The 21,096-nt window shown below is 41.8% G+C and overlaps 2 protein-coding genes across 2 annotated transcripts; both read left to right on the top strand.

Annotated features, from left to right (window-relative positions):
• Positions 1–4,277: 4,277 nt before the first annotated feature.
• Positions 4,278–7,295, top strand: LOC308290880 (DIS3-like exonuclease 2; the record flags this gene model as incomplete). Its single annotated transcript, XM_080732794.1, has 1 exon — positions 4,278–7,295. One exon carries the CDS (start codon positions 4,278–4,280, stop codon positions 7,293–7,295), a length of 3,018 nt encoding a protein of 1,005 aa, XP_080588920.1.
• A 3,991-nt stretch (positions 7,296–11,286) lies between these two features.
• Positions 11,287–18,854, top strand: LOC308292024 (histone-lysine N-methyltransferase SUV39H1-like). Its single transcript, XM_080734229.1, has 6 exons — positions 11,287–11,398; positions 13,970–14,121; positions 14,761–15,420; positions 16,687–16,833; positions 16,946–17,075; positions 17,580–18,854. Exons 1-6 carry the CDS (start codon positions 11,380–11,382, stop codon positions 17,711–17,713), a joined length of 1,242 nt encoding a protein of 413 aa, XP_080590355.1. The 5' UTR covers positions 11,287–11,379; the 3' UTR covers positions 17,714–18,854.
• Positions 18,855–21,096: the final 2,242 nt, after the last annotated feature.

Raw genomic sequence — 21,096 nt, 5'->3', positions numbered from 1 at the left:
ATCTGTGATGTCACAGTGATGTGTCAAGGGAACCAACCCATAGACTGTAAAAATGTGTACACACACGTGTACACGTGGACAAGCTGTGACATTTCTCATGGTAAACTGTGACCTTCGGTCGCAATCATAACAATCCAATAGTCTTCAGTCTTATACATTTAAAAAACCTTATTTAGTATCACTAACAGACAAACATTAGTTTTTACAGGCTAATTATATAAAATGTACAACTTGCATTTAGCAGATGCTCTTTTCCAGAGCCACTTACAGTACAAGTGAATCAGAGTAAGCATGAGCCTTAGTTTGCCCTTAGTTAACATACGACAGGGTAAATTGTCACATGAATAGAGTACAAAGAGAACAATGTAGTGCTTCAAAGAAACTAGTATACTAAACATCAAACCATCCGTAATAACAAAGTAAACTAGTAACCAACATAATACAGTATCTGCATTTTATAACTAGCATGTTTCATTAAGGTGATAGGGGTGAGGTATTGAAGAGGTGAGTTTTCAGATTGCGGCAGGAAATGGGGAGTGAGTCCGCAATTTATGACTGCAAGAGAGAAATTATTCCATAACTTGTTTATTCCATAGCATCTTTAGTACTTTATGTCCACATACTTTATATAGGTGTGGGATGATGTCCTTGTGATCGATGCTCATGTTTTGGCTGGGAGCTCCTGACTCCTGGTGTGGAACATAATGACCAGCCAGCCTCCTTCTCCTGGCTGCTATCTTCTCACTTGCCTTCTGTAGACCTCAGTACTTGTTGGTAATGTGTGTTCATCCTGATTCCGGGCTTCAGGGTCCAGCATTCACAGCCATATAGGAGAATGGACTCTACAGTCACTGAAAAAAAGCTGAGCTTGATATGGCAGGGTAAGTTGGACTTCCTCAGATTGGTGCTATTCAGAGCACTTTTTGTTGACCCACCAGTTGACCTATGACCACATTTAAATCAAACTCCAAATGACACAAAACAAACTGATCCGGGTCATATCAAAGGTCCAGCCCTTTTTGAGCAAGCACATTTCATCAGGCCTAATTGGCTTTAGCAAACTTTCTTGGTAGTTTTGATTGATTTATTGAAGACGTTATTAGAAGTTTGCATAGGAAAGGTTCCATGACAGTACAGTTCACTGGTACAAGGTCAACTAAAATGAATGACAGACGGATAGAACACATACTGAAGAGGACATCATCAATAGCAAAAGAAAAAAGACAAACAGTAAAAGATATTTACAGTGGAAAAGGGGAGGTAAGTATGGGCTTAGTCTATTACAGGTTTCGAGTAGCAGCCGCCTGTAAGTGACTTCAGACCGACTTTCGGTAGGGTGTCCCACATGTTAGTGGTATAGCAGGAGAACGAATTCGAACCTTTTTTAGAGTAAAATCTGGGTTGAACGTGATTTGTGGAGCTGCCTCTGGTGTTGTAATTGTGGACATCCTTGACGTTTAGGAAGTACCGTATTTTGTCAGGTACATGGGTATCTTAGTGTTCTAGTGTATCTTGTACACCAGGCCCATTGCAAGATGCTGTACTCTGTCAGCTACCGTGAGCTATCACCTCACGCTTATATAGTGATAAGCGGTAAGGTGAGCCCGAGAAGGAAGGCCAAGGCAGGACCCTAATCAGTTTGTTTTGGGCTGTTTGGAGCTTTGATTTTAAGGTAGGTAGGCTATTACAGTATCACCCACTTTGATTGTGAATTTATCGATTTTGCTGAGGTTATGACGAATTGACCCAAAGAGGATGGATTCGGTTTTACCCAGGTGTATTGATAGTTTGTTGTCATTGAGCCAGGTGCAGATCTTATTTAGTTCCCAGCTGAGGGCCGTTTCAACCTGCAATTTATCACTGCCTGAGACAAGGAGAGCAGAGTCATCCAGGAACAGATTGTCACAAGCAGATGACATGTCGTTGACATATATTAGGAACAATTAGAGGCCCTAGTATGCTTCCTTGTGGAACTCTGTCTGCAGTTTACTGGTAGTTGACTTGTTGTATTGCACATTAGCACTTTGAGATTTGTGTCAAATATAAAGTGTTACAAATACAAGATAAGTGCTTACTTTCAGAATCATAAAAAATATAGTACCAGAGTATTTAGATAATTATAATTATTTTTCTGTTGTTGGTGAGAGCCACCAGTATTTCACTAGGTAGTGAACTGATTATTATTCCTTATTAGTTTTAAAACCTGTTATGGAATTAGTTGTACACACGCACGCACACACACATAACAACTCTATTACATAATGGATTTGTTTTTTGGGCCCCTTTTCACAAAAGGGATGGTCAAGCACTCAAACTCTTCTAAAAGTATTGTGTGTGAGCTCATCTAAAGTTAGGAGGACTAACTATCTATGGCTATGACTTATTTATAGCATTTATAAATTATATAGAAAATGTCAATACAATGATTAAGCACAATCGGGAATGGAATGTTTATAACTGTTTACTAAGACTTATGTATGAATAATGATTTTATAACGATACAATGAATTCATGATGAATTAAGTATAATTCTTCTTAACACTTAATAGTGTAAGTTATTATAAAGTGCTATCCATGTTTCCTTCATGTGCTTTGCCATGGCAGAAGGCACCATTTGTACAGAACATTCACTATTTCCTAATATCATCTTGCATAAAAGAAATACCAACCTATAACCTCCCTATCACTATACAACTGAAAAGAGCCAATTCAGTCAGCCATTATAGATCACTTCAACGTTTGAGATATTTCCCTTTTCAATTATCATGCTGGTAAGTAGCCTACTGGGGCATTATCACAAAATGTTTCTGACAAACAACAAAACAGACATAATGCACCCATTGAGCTGGGGGTGTGTTCTCTCCTCCGTGTCATCAGCGCCCACACCCTAGGTGGGGTTGGCGAAAGGGCCTTTCAGTGTGGAGTTTGCATGTTCTCCCCGTATCCCCTAGGTACCCTCACAAAAAACATGCAGCAATCCTGGTCTCTATAATTCCTCCCCATGGCCAGCCGGGGCAGCTGATGAAGGGGAAAGGAACTGGTTGGAATAACGTGTTCCTTCCACTCGCTACATCCAACTGGTGAAGCTCCCCCCTGTCAGATGATAAGAAGTGGCCCGCTCACTCCTCATGCACTGAAAGAAGCATGAGCTCAGCTCGGGGCTCTCCCCTGGTTGGCAGAGAAAGAGCAGCGCCCAGGATTACAGCTTAGGCAATTGGCACTGGGTGAAAATGGGTTACAGAATTGTGGGATAAACATTTTAGGAGAAAAAAAATGGACTACATAAAACCAACCAGACTCTAATTTGGACAGGAATTCATATTTGGGCTGCCAATCTGAACAGGGCCTTACATATGTAATATCACATCAATACCGGTATCGAGGCCAGGTATGTGAGGCAGGCCTTTTAAATGAATAGGCCAGAACTAGGTCTGGTCTGACTATTGCAGAAGAATGCACATAATCTTACATTGTGTAAAGACCTACGCTTTTTATTTTGGTAGAAGAGAGAACGGCAGAGAACAGAACCACTTGGTAGCGCTAGCTTGCAGTTAGCATTAGAACAATTGCAAGCGTGTACTGTGTCTCCCCTGTGTATCTTGAGAATAGTCAGACCGATCGACTTCAAACTCGGCATGCTTAATTATTGCAGAGGAACCAAGGGAATCTGTGAACCGTCCAAACGATATCAGTATCACATTGATGACACAAGTGATCTCCATATATGGGCATGAAAGGTACAAAGAAAGACAGCTATAGAGGTCTCCATATACAGTATGGGCATAAAAGGGACACAGACAGACAGGTACAACGGGTATTGTATAACCAGAGAGGCATTCGTTTGAATGGGCATCGGCCTAATTCAGGAAAACTCATTGTTCGGCTAAAATAATCACCATTGTTAGGTACATTATGCAGCAAGGGTACATTATGCAGCAAGGCAACAGTTTTGTGTTCTGTTTGTGTTTGTCTGTGATGTCAGACCACAAATCACAAACAAGACCAGATCAGATCAAAGACTCTATATAAACAGAGATATATGTAGAGGCTTAGTGAGATGATGAGATGGATAGTAAAGATAGCGGATAATATATAGAGGCATAGAATATATATAGAGGTGTAGAATATATATAGAGGTATAGAATATAATATATATATATAGATAATAGAGACAGAGTTCAGGCTAAAGAGAAAGGGAGCCAGCCAAGAGAGATTCACAACGTGTGCACACCATAGAGGTGTGGAGGTCATCATCACTACTGAATGTGAATATCTTCATGGCTAAGAAAATTAAGTGGGGTAACCGTAATCGGGAGGCTAACCGTGGCCAGAATAACTCTGCCACTACTCCGAAGGACCAATATAATTCCACCACTCAGAAAGACCAATATGCCAGGCTCTTAAGCAAGCACCACGGCATAAAGTTCAAGACATACGTGGAGCAGTATGCACAAGGGTTGTCATCACAGGGGGAAGAAAACAGACTGAGCACCGCACCTGAAACCTACACTGACAGACTCGACATAACTCAACGGAAGGGTGGCCATCCTTCAATCGACATCTCAGACTCAAATGATTTCTCCGTCTCCATGAACTGCAGCAAAGGAGGAGAGAACAGCTCACTGACTTCGTGCACGGAGAAGATCAATAGCGACCGAAATGACTGTGACAGGAAGCATCAGGGTGTGTCTGGTAACAAGCAGCGACGAGAGAGGAGATCCGCCATCACTGGTCGTCAATATGGAGACGTGGAGTATCTGGGGGAATCCCGCCCTCCCAAAACAAGAGACTCCCAACAGCACCAGAGGCCGCAGCAGAGGAGGAACAAAGACCTCCACAGAGACTATACGAGGGATGGTGCCTACCAAAGCAACGCATGGGCCAAGAAAATCAGCGGCAGCGGCCAGGAACAAGAGAAGAGAAAGGCGAAGAAGAAGAACGGGCCAAAGCATCATGAGGAGAACAGAAGGGACGGGGTGATGAGAGCTGCAGTCAATGCCAACAACATGCAGCAGCAGCAAGCTGTCCACGCCCCTTATTTCCATACTGACTATAGTAATAATAGTATGGGGGGGCAATGGTCAAGGAAGCAAATCTTTGAATCTTACATGAACCCTGAGGAAGTTAACCAGGGCCTAAAGAGTGGACAGCTAATTCAGGGACCATTAAGAATCAACCCCAGGAGGTACCAGGAGGCTTTCATTCCATCTCCCGATGGCACCCGCGATATATTTCTGGATGGGATCTTAGCTCGTAACAGAGCACTCAATGGGGACATAGTAGTGGTGCAGGTGCTTCCACAGTCCAAGTGGAAGGTTGTGAGGACAGATGACATTGAATTTGAGACCCTTGACCCTTCTGCCCCAAGACTCAGTAAAGAAATACTGCAAAGGACCGCCAATGTGGTGTACATTGTTGAGCAGAAACACTCCAGAGCCGCCACAGGTTTCCTCAAATTCAACTACAACAACAATAACAAGTTCTTCACTATGTTCTGCCCTGTGGACCACCGGGTGCCACGGATCAATGTTCCCCTTGCCGACTGCCCCGCCGACTTCAATTCTCGCCCCAGTGACTACGCCAACACCTTGTTCATCTGTCGTATCACCAACTGGCCGGCTGACAGTTTCTTTGCAGAAGGCCGTCTTGCAAATACATTGGGGCCGGCCGGAGACATCGAACCAGAGACAGAGGGAATCCTGACAGAGTATGATGTTGATTTCTCAGAGTTCTCAGAAGACGTGGTGGAATTCCTCCCCAAGAATCTACCCTGGACCATCCCATCTGAGGAGTTTCACAAGAGGAGAGACCTGAGGAATGAGTGTATATTCACCATTGACCCCGATACAGCTAGAGACCTGGATGATGCCTTGTCTTGTAAACCTCTCTTAGATGGCAATTTTGAGGTTGGAGTCCACATTGCTGACGTGAGTTATTTTGTGGAAGAGGGCAATGCTCTGGACCGCATGGCCAGCCAGAGAGCCACCAGTGTGTACATGGTTCAAAAAGTGATCCCCATGTTACCCAGGCTGCTGTGTGAGGAGCTGTGCAGCCTGAACCCGCTCACCGACAGACTTACATTCTCAGTCATCTGGACCATCACACCACAGGGGAAGATACTGAACGAGAGTTTTCACCGCTCTGTGATCCGCTCCTGCGTGAAGCTGAGCTACGACCACGTGCAGTGCATGATCGAGGCACCTGAAAAACTGTTCTCCCCTGAGGAGCTTCCACCTGTGGCCCCTGAGCACAACATTGATGAGATCCAACATGCTGTGCTCAACTTGCACGCCATAGCCAAGAACCTCAGAGCTCAGCGCTTCCAAGAAGGAGCGCTTCGATTGGACAGGCTGAAGCTCTCATTCACCCTAGACGAAGACACCATGATGCCACAGAGCTGCCATGTTTACCAGTACAGAGACAGCAACGAGCTGGTGGAGGAGTTCATGTTACTGGCCAATATATCCACAGCCAACCAGATCTACCGCTCCTTCCCAGAGCTGGCCCTGCTCAGATGCCACCCTCCACCCCAGGCCAAAATGGTGGCAGAGTTGCAGGAGTTCTGTGATCAAATGGGCCTCGACATCGACTTCTCCTCTGCCGGAGCGCTGCATAGTAGCCTCCTTGCCATATTCAGTGATGATGAGTATTCCAGCGCCAGGAAGGAGGTCCTCACCAACATGTGTTCCAGACCAATGCAAATGGCAGAGTACTTCTGTACTGGTGTTCAGCAGGAGGAGTCTCGGTTTAAGCACTATGCCCTCAATGTTCCGTTCTACACTCACTTCACCTCACCCATCCGCCGATACGCAGATGTCATTGTACACAGGCTGCTGGCTGCCTCCCTGGGTTGTGGCCCTCCTGTAAAGCTGACTAGAGAGCAGATACATAAGCAGGCATCCCATTGCAACGACAAGAGGGCGGCCTCTAAGAGAGCCCAGGACCTCAGCACAGAGCTGTTCTTTGGAGTGTTAGTCAAGGAGTGTGGTCCTCTGGACTCTGAGGCCATGGTGATGGGAGTACTGGACCATTCCTTTGACATAATGGTTCTCCGCTATGGTGTGCAGAAACGCATCTACCTCAAGTCTCTGCCGGGCCTGGAAATGTTCCAGCATCACAAGGTGGGAAGGAGATCAGAGCTGACACTGGTCTGGGCATCAGAAGAGGACCCACAGAAACCCTCAGTTTGTCAGGTCATTTCACTCTTCTCTGTAGTTGAGGTGCAGCTCATTGCAGACCCTGTTACCATGAAATGCAGTGCTGTACTTAAAAGGCCAGATGAGAACGCATCATAGAACTATGTTCAAAGGTCGGAAATGATGCAAGTTGGGTACAACTGACGATGGGTACAACAGGTATTGCATAACCAGGTGGGGCATGTAAGCCATGCATTAATGCATGCCATTGTCAGAGTACCCTGTGTACCCTCTGTACTCTTGCGTTTAGAAATATTTTCAGCAGAATGCTGAGGTCCTGCGCTCTCTTAAAATTCCACCCTCTTTTCGTTGAAGTGGGATGCCTTCTTATGTGTTTTCTCTGTAGTCAGCTTTACAGGAGGGAGACAGCTAGGCTAGTACTTACTCACTGAAGTCGGCTTCAATTATCCATGAGGAGGAGGAGCTTTGTAATCAGCGCAGCATGCGAGTGTTTGGCGAGCCAAACAATTATCCCCTGATCTGTCTATTCTAGAGGTTATACAGTAGGTATTTCCTTTCAGGGCTTCTGAAAACATTTATTTACACTGTAATCTTATACTATCTTATTTTAACTTTTTTGTTTTTTTATGTATTCCCAAATGTCCCTTTATAATGTCTATCTTAGTACCTCAATGTATGTAAAATACTTTGAATTGCCTTGTTTAAACATGCTATACAAATAAACTTGCCCTGTCTTGCCTTACACCTTCTAGTGGTTCTAGAGGGCTGAGAAGGTTCCTCTGCAGAGTAGAAGCTTGGAGCACAGCTGGCATGAGGAGAGCAATGAACTGCTTGGAGAAAAGGGGCTGGCTAAAACATTCCTCACTGAAGAGCAGAAGCTTAAAGGTGATGTAAATGTATTAAATAATTAATGTTTTTTTGTTCTATATTCTAATTAGTAATCAATAATCATATACAGACTAGAGAGTATTTGTTCAGTAACAACTCTTTAGTAAACAGAAAATAGATTTTCAGGTCAGGATATCAATTTTATCCAATCAGGAGAGAACCCATTTATCAGCTTCAATAGTGTTCCAGTTCCAATGTTGCCTGCTCATGTTTTTTGTTTTATTGCTTGCAATTTCCTGTGTGAGTTCTCTCTCCTCTGTGGATCAAATTAAAATAGTGTCCCGACCTTTTAGAGACAGGGGAGGCTCCTGTTACTTGAATTAATAGATTCCTCAATTACTTTGATCTGATGGAGTGTTTTTTTGTTTTGTTTTTTATTTTACACTGGTACCTCCTGGTTACCTGTGTTTTTGGTTTGAAAGCATCCTCAGTGCTTTCCGTAGATCATGCATTCAGAAATTGGAATCAAGCATTTTTCTTTTATTTTTTATTTTTGTAAAGTTGCCAATTTGTCAAATATATGATTTATATCTCAGAATTGCCATGTTTATTCCTGTCTTAAAGGAGAATTACGGACTAAAACGCTTTCTTACATTTTTTTGTTGTTATTTTTATCTCAATATTGTCCGTTATGGGCGACCACAGCCCATAATGGGAGCAACGGCTTTTGCAAATACGATCATTTTTGAATGATTGGATTTTGTGATTGTCAATCGCAGACTAATAAGCAGTGGTCCTCAAACATTTTCATGTCAAGGCCCCAAAAATGATATGATACTGTATATGATATAATAGGCAGCTGACCCTCATTTGAGATTTTGTGCCAGGGACCCCATACATATTTTTTTATGTTATGGTTAGTACAGACTTACCATCTCTCAAAGGAGGGTATAGATGAAGGCAGATGAAGGTGCGTGTACTGTATAGATGAAGGCATCTTTCAATGCAAACTGCAGGGGTTCCAGGGAGTCACCAGGGGCTTCTGGTGCTGCAGAACCAGAATCTCAAAGATCCTAATGGATGTAGTGCCCCAGACAAGACCCGGCCACAACAGGTCTGCCAATTGAGCTTAGCTCTATTGGCACGATACTTTTCAAAACATTTCAAAAACAAGTTTACAAAGTGCCTTCTTCACTATGCAAGACCTCAGGAGGGGCCCACCCAATACCTCCCCAGAGGAGCCTCTTGTTGATTATAGAGCAGGAGAGAGGAGTTTAACCTTGGCCAGGAGGAGGAGATGGGCAGTGATTTAGCCACCACTGCCGACCCGCCATCAGGAGGGTGTAGCGGTCAGGGTCGAACTGATGAACGGTGGTTACCGCCTGAAGACATCAACTTTTCCTGACCATGGCTACATTCACCAAACGTGAATGAAGGAGAAGCATCTTAAAAAAAGAAAAAAAAAAAAAAACATACCTAAGAACAGCAAACAAGCAAAATGAAAAATGTAAAACATCGAAGCGACAATTCCTCAAGCCATTGTATTATATAGCCTAAAAAAGTTTTAAAAATAGACACTGCGCCTGTCTAATTTACAGGACAATATTTCAGTATGTCTTTTAGGTGAATTACATTCTGATTATTTTGTGATGTTAATGGGGCATGAAGAAAGGAGTGAGTCTTCTCAAGTAATGGGCTTTTTTGTCACCTTCCCAAACCCCCCAATTCCCCCCCCCCCCCTTTTTTTTTTTTTTGAGCGGTGGTCACACCGTCTCCAATGCATGACTGTGTGTATTTTGTAACTACCGGCATGTATGTAGTATAAGCTGTAATACTGCTGGGTGACCAGTGGCAAGCCTGGGTGACCAAGTGGCGCTGTTGAGTCACACACACACACACACACACACACAGACACACACACACACACACACACACACACAAATTCCAACTCTCCTCCCCCCACACGCACTCAATCACACACACACACACACACACACACACACACACACACACACACACACACACACACACACACACACACACACAATGCTCTTAGACAGACACAGTTGCAAACAGCAATATGGGGTTGTGGTATACGGCAGTTTGAGAAGTTATGAGAACCCATGGCTTCATGAAATGAACTTCTACACACACTCACAGCCAGGCACACACACGCAAACACGCACACATTCCTCTCACTCACATCCACCGCTCACTTAAAATGTTTTTTTTTTTTTGTCTTACAAAGAAGTTCCCAGGTTGCCTTTCCCTATGAGTGTAGGCCTACTGTTGTTTCTTCTGCTCGGTGACCGTATCCGATCTACAGCCCGCCTACCTAGCCTAATAGCGGGTATGGAAATGGTGTGTGTGGCGAGTGTGTGTGTGAGGTGTTAAGGCCTGTCTATACGTCGACCAAAATGTTCGACGAGTTGTGTTTTCCGACGTGCAAATTTCCGAACTCTCATTCGGTCTAATCTTCGGTTTTTCGGTCGAAGTATGGACAGCAATTTAGTCTAGCCGCTGCCAGACACAATCTCTGAATGAAGCATTTGTAAATTGTGGGAGTCAAGTCAACAGTCTTTTCATGCGAGACTAGGCCTAGGCCAGTGGTTCCCAAACATTTTAGCTATTAGACCCAAAAAAGAAATTGTTGACCCAAACTAGTAAAAATATCAGATCTACAAGCTCACAACGCATTGCTTCGCGCCATGTTGTGAGCTTGTAGATCGGCTATTTTCACTTCTTCTTAAACATTTGTTTTCTAATTGGAATTTCTTAGATTTTCTTTTATTTCTTCATGAAATCTGTGAAATTTGTTTTTAATTCATTCAAATGTTTGCTTTTTGGAAATGTTTTTTAATAATAAAGTAGTTGTAGTTAACCAAAAAATAAAGGGGCCCATAAAAATGTGTCCATGACCCACAAATGGGTCCCGACCTGTTGTTTGGGAACCAGTCGTGTAGGCTGTTAAAAGGAGTCTACAGTGGGTAGGCGGGCTGTAGACCGGATTTGGTCACCGAGAAGCAGCAAAAAAAAAAAAAAACAGTAGTAAATCCGACCGAATCGAAACTAGGCTTTCCCGACATCGACATGTTAACGTATTCGCACATAAACCTCCAGTTATCTGACATGGTGTTTATCACATCATTGACACAATCATTAGCTCCTTTGAATTGAATTGAAACGACTTAAGAAAAACAACGCGTTTCATTTTCACCTTTCACCAGGAAGCCGCCGTGTCTCTAGTTTCTTGACGTGAACGCGTCTCCACCAATAGGAAGGCATGCAGTCCACGGCCATCCAACCAGTCTGCTGGAACCGCTGCGTCTGCATTGAGGACCCTCTTTCTTCCCCAATGTAACTTGTTGTAGTGTTTTGGCGGCTGTGCGGGAAGATGGCGGAATATTTGAAAGGTAAAGCTTTTCGGACAACAAATAATCGAATTCGTGTTCAGCTTTGTGCATCTTGTCGTCTGTTTGCCTTTGGCCTCTTAAAGGCCGCGAGCAAACGGCTGTGTTGAAGTGATCGCAGGGTTATTAGTGAGCAATGATGGCGGGGTGGGTCAACATGGTGACTTTATGGAGGAGGAAGAAGCAACAACAGACAGACAGAGGGCGCGCAGAAAGACTGCTCGTTGTTGTGATGGTTTTGTGTTGTTCCGCTTTTACACCGTGGGTTTAATACCGGTACTGTCTCTTATTGAAGTGGTGTCTTTTGCGTTTGTGTGTGTGTGTGTGTGTGTGTGTGTGTGTGTGTGTCTGTGAGTTCTGAGTTTGATCTAGAATGTATGGTCGTTAGTGGTGTAAAGTAACTAAGTACATTTACTTTAGTACTGTGCATTTGCACTTTGCTAGAGCATTTCCAATTTCCAGTAGGCTACTACTTTTAATACTACCTCACTAATTATCACAGAGGCAAATATTGTACTTTTGATCCATTACTATTATTTGACCACTTCAGATACTAGGTACGTTGTAGATTTAGCTCACAAAACATACACAACTTCAGCCCTTAAACTTTGGCTATTTCCACCTTCTACTTAATAAGTACTTTTAACTTTTGGTACTTTTAAGTACATTTTGATACCAATACAATACTAGATAGAATGCCGGGCTTTTACTTGTAACGGAGTACTTCTATTAGCAGTATTGATACTTTTACTTGAGTAAAACATTGAGTACTCTTCTCACCACTGGCGGCTAAATGCTGTGCCGCTAACTTTAGCGGCTAAGTTCAGGCGCCAAGTTGTAACAAGTCCACACACAGCGCAAACATGGCGCTTCGTTGTGTAACGTCAGGTCTATTTATATACTAGCCCTCATAGAAGACTGTCATGTCTTCTTTTATCATGTCCGCTACCTGTCAGTTCTTTATAATTGATTCTTCTCCGAACGCAAACGTTTTAAAAAACCGACGTTACATTACAATTTGTGGCCTATCGAATTATGTGACCTTTACGCGGTGTCTCTGGCTGGCTTGTTGCACAACGTGAGAGGAGGATACTTAGCTGGGTGGTTTGTTTTGCCGCTTGGAGAGATGTGGTTTGGTTTTGAAACTTGTTTATTTGCAATTTACTTGACAGCGGTAGCGCTGAAACATGAGGATCGTGAGATATGATCGGCTATTGACAGCGAGGACTCGAATGGCGTAGTCACGGAAATTGATAGGCCACCACCGTCTGTGTAACCCCCATATCTCAAGTCGCTACATTAGTTTCTGATCTCAACAGCTGATCTAACAGTCTTGTTGCTACTTCTGGACTTGTTCCATGAATTATTTGATCTATTTGCAAACGTGGAATCGCAGGTTGTAGTGCCCCATGCATTAGTTTCTAAAACATTTCAGCTTTGAAGTTATAGTTGATCTAATGCTAGTCTTGGATCAAGAATAATCATAGACGTGTGTCATCGCATTTGACGAAAGTCAGGCCGATAATGCATAGTCTTGATCCGAGGCAAATCTAATGCAGTGGTTCTCGAATTTCAAGGGCCCACTGAACTCAGCGAGTCCATTTACACTCAGAGAGTCCATTTACACTCAGAGTTAACAGAAACGGCAAGGGTCCGTTTAGAACTCCCTCGAGGAACGTGGAGGATCCCTGAACCCCACTTTGTGAAACACTAGTAGAGAGACATGTTATTACAGGTTGTAGTGTTCCATGCATTAGATCTAAACACACTAGTTTTTGCAGTTTATGTGCCATGCATTCGTTTTAACAACTAAACAGATGTGTTATCACAGGTAGTAGTGTTCCTTGCATTAATTTGATTAAACGGATGTTATAGCAGTCAGTAGTGATCCTTACATTAATTGCATCTAAACATTTGTGTTATTGCAGGTAGTAGTGTTCCTTGCATTAGTTGATCTAAAGCGATGGTTCTAAACCTGTTGGTCGGAACCCAAATTATTTTGGGGGGTCCCCAGATGATTAACTTAATGTGCAACATTGTTTTCTCACTCAACAGTAAACAAACCAACAACATTTAAGTGTACTGTATAGAGGTTATCTGCACATTTTAAAGTGACAATTTAAGGACTTTTCAATACCTCGGCTCTAAGATGACAAATTTAACATTGGCCAGATTGTCAGATATTAGAGGCAGAAATTGTGAAAATAGCTGATCTATTTGCTCAAGGGTTGCAAGGCATTGTGAGCATGTAGATCTGCTATTTTCACAATAGAACCATATTATACAAATTGTTATGCCTCAATAGTGCTCGTCAGGGTGGGTTGGGGGGGGGGGGGGGTAGTTAAAATATGATTATCTTGGGGGCCTGAAAAGGTTGAGAACCACTGATCTAAAGGTCAGTCCACACCAATGCAACAACTCCTTGTTGCAATATGGAGCTACTTGCAACCATTATCCCCAATAGCAGTTGCAAGGAGTTGCATTGGTGTGGACTGGCCTTAAAACTGTTTTGTTGCAAGAAGTTGCGACTAGTTGCATTCGAGTGGTCTGGCCTTAATAGACGTGTTGTTGCAGGTTGTAGCGTGCCTTGCAAGCTTTCCTGGGACGACCTTGAGGCTGTCTGTCGCCGTGAGAGGGTACACTGCAAAGAATTAAAGGTGAACAAGAACAACATAGACGACTATGAAGTTCAATTCCTCTGTGACTACAAGAAGGACAAGGTGACGGTGAGTTGTCAACTATTAACATTAACATGATACATTTGTACAGTGATTTTCCTTTTCTTTCTTTTTTCCCTTTTCTTTCTTTTTAAAGGTATAATGACTACTGAGTAGGGTTTGTCTTTTTGCAGTTGATAAACATTCCATGTCTCTCCTTACTGGCTAAATGCATACCTACCATCCATAGTTTGTTGCCTAGAAACATCCCAAATAATATAAAATAAGATGACTCGGGCAGAAGGAAGGGTCTCTGTAGATATAAACAATTGTAGTCTTAATTGTTGATTGAGAGGGTTTCTTTTTGACTACCGGTATACTGTATTTATGGACAGACTGGCATACAGCTTTCTCTTATGGTACAAGTGGTGTGAAAAATACTAGTATCTTGCTTGAATGACTATTCGTCTTTAGTAACCATTTCTTTAACCCTTTGATTCATGCAAGTCAGTTTCGGGCTGTTCGGGATGTAAACTGAAACTATCCAAAAAACGAATACAATGTTGAAAGATTTAACAAGAAATAACTAAAATTAAACCTAAGTAAAACAACAACAAAAAACTTAAAAACGAATTAAAACTAAAGCCCAAAATAGACCATGTCCCTTTTTTAATGTTTGCTCTGAACAATGTGTTTTGATGGCTACAGGATGAGGAACTGTACATGGTCAAATGGAGGGGCTACCCAGAATCTGATAACTCCTGGGAACCCAAGAGGAACCTCAAATGCGCCAAGTTGATCAAGGAGTTTCACCAGGACCTGGAGCAGGAGCTGAGACGCCAAAAGAAACGCGTCATCCCTAAAAGACTGGACAAGGGCATTTCTTTGTTCCTCACCCAAAAAGCCAAACATCGCTTGAATCTCCGGCGTTGGGAGGAGCACCTGAATAAGACCCGCAACCATCCAGGCCGGATCTTTGTCCTGAATGAGGTGGACTTTGAGGGCCCACCCAGGGACTTCAACTACATCAACAACTGCAAGGTAGGCCAGGGCATCGTGCTGAACGAGATGTCGGTAGGCTGTGAATGTAAGAACTGTTTGGAGCATCCTGTTAACGGCTGCTGCCCAGGTGCTGCCCAGCACCGCATGGCCTACAGCGACCGGGGACAGGTGCGGATTCGGCCGGGCGAGCCCATCTACGAGTGTAACTCCTGTTGCTGCTGCGGCCCTGACTGTCCCAACCGAGTTGTGCAGCATGGCATCCAGTTCGACCTTTGCATCTTTAAGACTGAAAATGGACGGGGCTGGGGCGTGCGCACCCTGCAGCACATTAGGAAGAACGTCTTCGTCATGGAGTATGTAGGAGAGGTACGTTTAACTGAGTTAAAGTTCTGTTTGAAAACAGGGTTCTGGTTGAACCAGTACCTCATAGACAGGGTCTTGGCCTGGGTATGTTTTAAATACTAACGACCATTCCGGTGTCAGTATGTGTCAATGTTCAATCATTTACAATTGTGGCCATATATTGTGCTCAAATCCTGACCATTTGTCATTAAATTATTTTTTAGATTTCTCATGTTTTCAGCTTGAACTGCTACTCACTCATGTTATTGAGCCTGGAGTACACATACACAGAAAGTCTCTTGAAATAGTGTTTTGCAGCTAATTCCACCTTGATTGATTTGATTACTTTATTAATAGTTTGCAAAAAGTACATTGGTACAGTACAATTATGCTAAAAGGATAACGCAAAAAGCCCCGAAGGCTTGTTTCCATTGTGTTCCTGTGTATTCAATTAACCAAGACATGTAAAAACATACAATACTATACAAGAAAGTGAAGAAACCATCAATACTAGGGACAGTACAATTATATTTACAGAAAAACTGGAGGGTCATTTCTTTTGGCAAGCTAGAAGCATTCTAGCAAGATATTTGACATTGAAGTGCAAATTTTAATGACCTTTAGAAGAGTAATACAGGATTTCTTTGTTAAAATAATAACATAATAATTTTTTCACAGGGGTAGCGAGTATTACCAATGCCTAACATGCCAACTTTTCAACATGAAAGGATTTTAGGAAGGAGCAACCTTAACGTTTTTAAGGAAAAATCGACATGGTATACTATACAGTATACATGAGATTGGGAGGTCTGGGTTCAATCCCTGTCAGAGTCATACCAAAGACAAAAGAAATGGTACCCATTGGCCAATGTCTCCCTGCTTGGTACTCGGGCAGCATCAAGGGTTGGATTTACTAGCATCAGATGGCTCGGGAATCGTCGGCTCCTTAGGTTACTTACTCACTACAATATGAAAAATAATACGTATATAGATGACACGTAGTGACACCGGAATGATCCTACCCAGCGGCAGTGAGTAATTGTTGCATTCAGCCAATGATTAACTGGAAACTATTGATATTGGAAGATAAAGATCTTACTTCTGTTTTGTTGCATGTACAATGTGATAGAATTTGTGTAGCATAGTTTATTTTCTATTTCACAGCATAAGAGTATAACCATTTTGAAATTTTCTACATTGCTTTCCTGAAATGATCCTGCAGAACTGCTCCCCCCCCCAATAACTCAACTGTCAATAAGTCCTGTACCTACCTTGTCATGCCACTGACAGATCATCACAACGGATGAAGCTGAGAGGAGGGGTCATCAGTATGATCGCCAGGGTTCTACATACTTGTTTGACCTGGACTATGTGGAAGACGTCTACACAGTGGACGCTGCACATCAAGGCAACATCTCACATTTTGTCAACCATAGTGTGAGTGTCCTGCAGTTCAGTGATCAGTGCGATACCATGGTGTCTCTGCCCATCTTGAGATGGAACGTTTTGATGTGCAAGTCATTGATTGGTTTCATTCTCTCTTTTGCAGTGCAACCCCAACTTGCAGGTATACAATGTTTTTATAGACAACATTGATGAGAGGATCCCAAGAATAGCGTTGTTTTCAACACGGCCAATTCGGGCAGGAGAGGAGCTCACCTTTGACTACAAGATGCAAAGTAAGTGTCTTTATTCTGACGGGCATTTTACCAACCGCTCTGTAAAAAGATTATATCATTCTGATATATCTTGTAGCTTGACTTGTCATTGATGAAGGGGTAATTGTTCTTTGAAGCCGTGGTATGGTGTTTGTAGTCAGCTGTTGACGGACTAGTCAAACTATTCTAACCCATTCTAATCCTAACCTCAGTAAAACTGTGCCTAACCCTAAGTCAGACTATCAAGATTTAAGGCTTGGCCTGAATGCATATAAACCTGAATAATTTACAATATTCACACACAAGTGCAAAATGGCTGCCATAGTCAATATTTTTGGGTTGGTTGATATTCCAAACACAACTGTTAACAATAATCATTCAATTCCTTGTTATTGTAATTAAGTAATTAACGGACCGAATTTATATAGAATTTCAATCATTTGTGACAGTTTCAGACAATTTGTTGATTTCACAATGATGATAATACATGCTAGAAATTGAGCAATATGACTTTTATGTTTCCAGTTGATCCAGTTGACACAGAGAGTACCAGAATGGACTCCAGTTTCAGTTTAGCGGGACTACCGAGCTCTCCTAAAAAGCGCATTCGAGTGGAGTGCAGGTGCGGCTCGGACACATGCAGGAAGTACCTTTTCTAAAGAGAAACTCCTCCGTGAATGCGAAACTGGAAAAGAACCGTATTTGCTGTCTGTAAATGTAGATAGTTTTTCACATTTTTGTATAAATATTTTATTTTTTAATATTGAACGAGGAAATACACCCTAGATTTATTGGTTGACTATTTGTGAATACTTTCTCATAACTAAAACCTGCAGCAACCAAGACCTGAATCTGTGATCATAATATGCAAGAAATGAACTGTTTGCACTCACAGAATTTGCATTAAAATTATTCTATTGAATTGTTTTAACAGTTCTGAGCCAAATGTATGCTTGTTAACATTGTCATCCACTGTCAGTTGAGCAGCTCCTTCGTTCTAGGATTTGGTTGAGATTAAGGGAGATTTGTCTCTTACTTTTGGGGTACCGCTTGAAATGGGAATTGAATAGAATTTCATTTCACCAATTGTCACCTATTTTATAAGGAATTTAGTCCGTTTTATTTTTATCATGACTCGTGTTCCATTGTTGGCCAGCTATTTTAAGATTGAGGTTAGAAACCCATTTTCTAAACATGTAACATTTTAATCTTTGAGCTAACATTTGTATTGGATTGTGAACAAGTTATCACCAGATGTCAGTGATTTGTCCTTCTAAATTAAATGATCCGTCCTGTTTTCCTTTCTTTTTTTTTTTCTTTTTTTTTATTTTTCTTTTTTTTAATCTTCTGAAATTGCAAAAAACTTCTGAAATGCCCACTTCTACTTAAAGGTTTGAATGTAGGTGATGTTCAGATTAATGGGGTTCCTTTGTACGTATGTAGAGCTCACCCTGCATTATAAATGTGTCATAGGGGAAAACATATCAATGTACCTTTTAGGTAAATCTGTTTTGTCAATGCTTTTTAAAACTACTTTTTGTTTTATGCCTTTGAAAGTGTGCAAAATCCATGCTATCTCTTTGAAATTGAAACCGGTTTTATTGGAACACATACACACTTTAGGGTGTTTTCATTAGTTAGCACTCAATTAAGAATTGAGGTAATTAGGGGAGGGTAATCTCTCAAGACGGATTCAGAGCTCCAAAAAAAGTATTTCCCAGATTGGGGGAGGGGTAACCATTGTTGAAATGATAGAATAGAAATTTTATCATTAAGGAAGAAATAATGGTATTCTTTAATCCTTTCGTTAACATACCACAGTCTCTGTACAATATCATTGTGGGCCTTGCCTGTTATATTTTGAGATACAGTAGGTGTTTTTTTATGTATTGCTATGGCCTTGCAAACATTGTAAATAAATGGCTATGAAGAGATTAACTGTAATTTCTTTAAGCGACATTATCACCTCAAATAAATGTAAATTGTTATATAGCTGTTATTTTCATACCATAGGTTTATAGTGTCCTGTCCACATGGAAACATAAATCCTGCTCACATTATTGTTTTTTTAGTGGACTGTACCACTAGATGGAGCTGTTGAATGGATATGTCATCCACCACAGCATTGAAAGGACTTATTTCCATTGCAATAACCGAAAAATTCTCCTAGTGTGAAGAATATATGTTCATATACTGCTATAATGAAACATCAGTTTATTATGATCACTCCACTGGACACTAGCATTCCTCTGTTAACACTTTTTGTCTTACCCTCTACTTAACTTTGACTTACTTGGATAAAACCACACGGATGGTGCTTACTGGCTCAGGAGATTAAGTACAGCTCTTTAGTTGTTGCATTGGAACCTATCTTATCCACTATATAGGTAAATGGTAAATGGTGCATTTATATAGCGCTTTTAATCCAAAGCGCTTTACATAGATTGTGCATTACATTCACCCATTCACGCACACATTCATACACCGGTGGCGGAGGAAACCATGCAAGGCACCAACCTACTCACCGGAGGCAATTAGGGGTTCAGAGTCTTGCCCAAGGACCCTTCGACATTAACACAGGGGGAGCCCGGATTCGAACTGGGAACCCTTCGGGATTTATACCCTTCGTGCTCTAATACCAGTTTCTCTACCCCTGAGCTAGGCCTACTCATGTCTCACGGAAGTTCCTGTAAGCAGGCCATAACCACTTTCAACCTGGTATCCCTATTTTGGGCAAGCCATAGGTGAAGGTGTTTTGAAAGACTAATAATGAAATTAGCTTTTTTTCCCCCCCACTATTCCAGAATGACACTGTTGTATGACGAATGAAAAAACAAAATGGGGCTTTTAAGTGGTTAACTGCTTTGTGCTGTCATCTCTGGGTCACAGTGCTGTGAATCCAGACTGTCTGCTCTAGTTCACAGAGTCCCATTCCCAACACACGGAATCTAGTCCATCTGAACATTAGCAAGTGACTTAAGGGAAGCCTGGTTAGCTGTTTCCTAGCCTGTAAACCAGACAAATCTGCCACAGCTATAACAAAAAAATAAATAAATGGTCTGGCACTCCTCAGTTTGAATCACATTTCGCTTGTCCCTAGAGTTGTGGGTGACCAAGCAAAGCCCACTATTCAAAGTGGGACATTTATTTTTTTGCTGTGACGTTTGAATCTTTTTTTAACCGCCCCTTAGAAATGAATCTTCCACACAGAAGTTCCAGACTAACATCTACTGTACGCAGTGAATCATTATTAGACTGGCCATGCCAGGCTAGCAGTTTCCTTGCTGATTATCTTGTTGTATTGAGAGGATCAGGGGTTTCCTATCAAGACCTGGAACGCATTATCACACATTATTACTTTAACGATTCTTTTTGGCACGGAGAGCCACGCTGCAAGCTTGTATATCTGCTATTTTTCAATAACCAAAGTATAAAGCAGGAAAACACAATTTGATGAATGGAATACAGGCCAATGTCTGGCTCATTTGACCAGTTACTATGTATTGCAGTGTCACATCCTTAAATTATAGTTTCTCCCAATAAGCCGGCAGCGACATTTTTTCACTCTTTTTCTTTAACACTGCAGCCAAAGACGTACAGTATGTATGTCACATCAGCTCTTTCCCAGGACTAATAGCACAGGCACATTTCTTTGTTCAACTCAAATTTCACAGTTTAACAAGTGTTCTTGGTAAGGGATCTTTTATGTTACAATAGAACAGCTTGGAAAAAGACTGTTCTTTGCTGATGGATAAGATCCCTAAATAAGATAAGGCCTTTTTCTTGTAAAATGCACTTGTGTATTTCTTTGAGATGAAAATTGGTTTTCATTATTTATTTATTACAGCTATGACTGCCACATACTGTATGTGGGTTGCCACCTACCTTGTTTGAGAGAGAACCACAATGGGAATAAGTCCCATTTCTTTGTGTGTGTATGATCTGTAGGTTTATGCTAAATCTACTAACTTAAACAAGTCCTATTTAAAAAAACAAACAAAAAAAAACACTGAATCCCTGATTACCATTTTATCCTGAAAGA

The sequence above is a fragment of the Nannobrachium achirus genome, assembly GCF_963921795.1.
Source record: "Nannobrachium achirus genome assembly, chromosome: 9".
Lineage (NCBI taxonomy): Eukaryota > Metazoa > Chordata > Actinopteri > Myctophiformes > Myctophidae > Nannobrachium > Nannobrachium achirus.
This window is presented reverse-complemented; position numbering and strand designations above follow the sequence as displayed.

What these genes read in the sequence shown, in the direction of transcription:
- LOC308292024 (XM_080734229.1), top strand. An exon ending in TCATGGAGTATGTAGGAGAG is followed by an intron (nt 15,421 to 16,686) that starts GTACGTTTAACT and finishes TGCCACTGACAG; the next exon opens with ATCATCACAACGGATGAAGC. An exon ending in CACATTTTGTCAACCATAGT is followed by an intron (nt 16,834 to 16,945) that starts GTGAGTGTCCTG and finishes TCTCTTTTGCAG; the next exon opens with TGCAACCCCAACTTGCAGGT.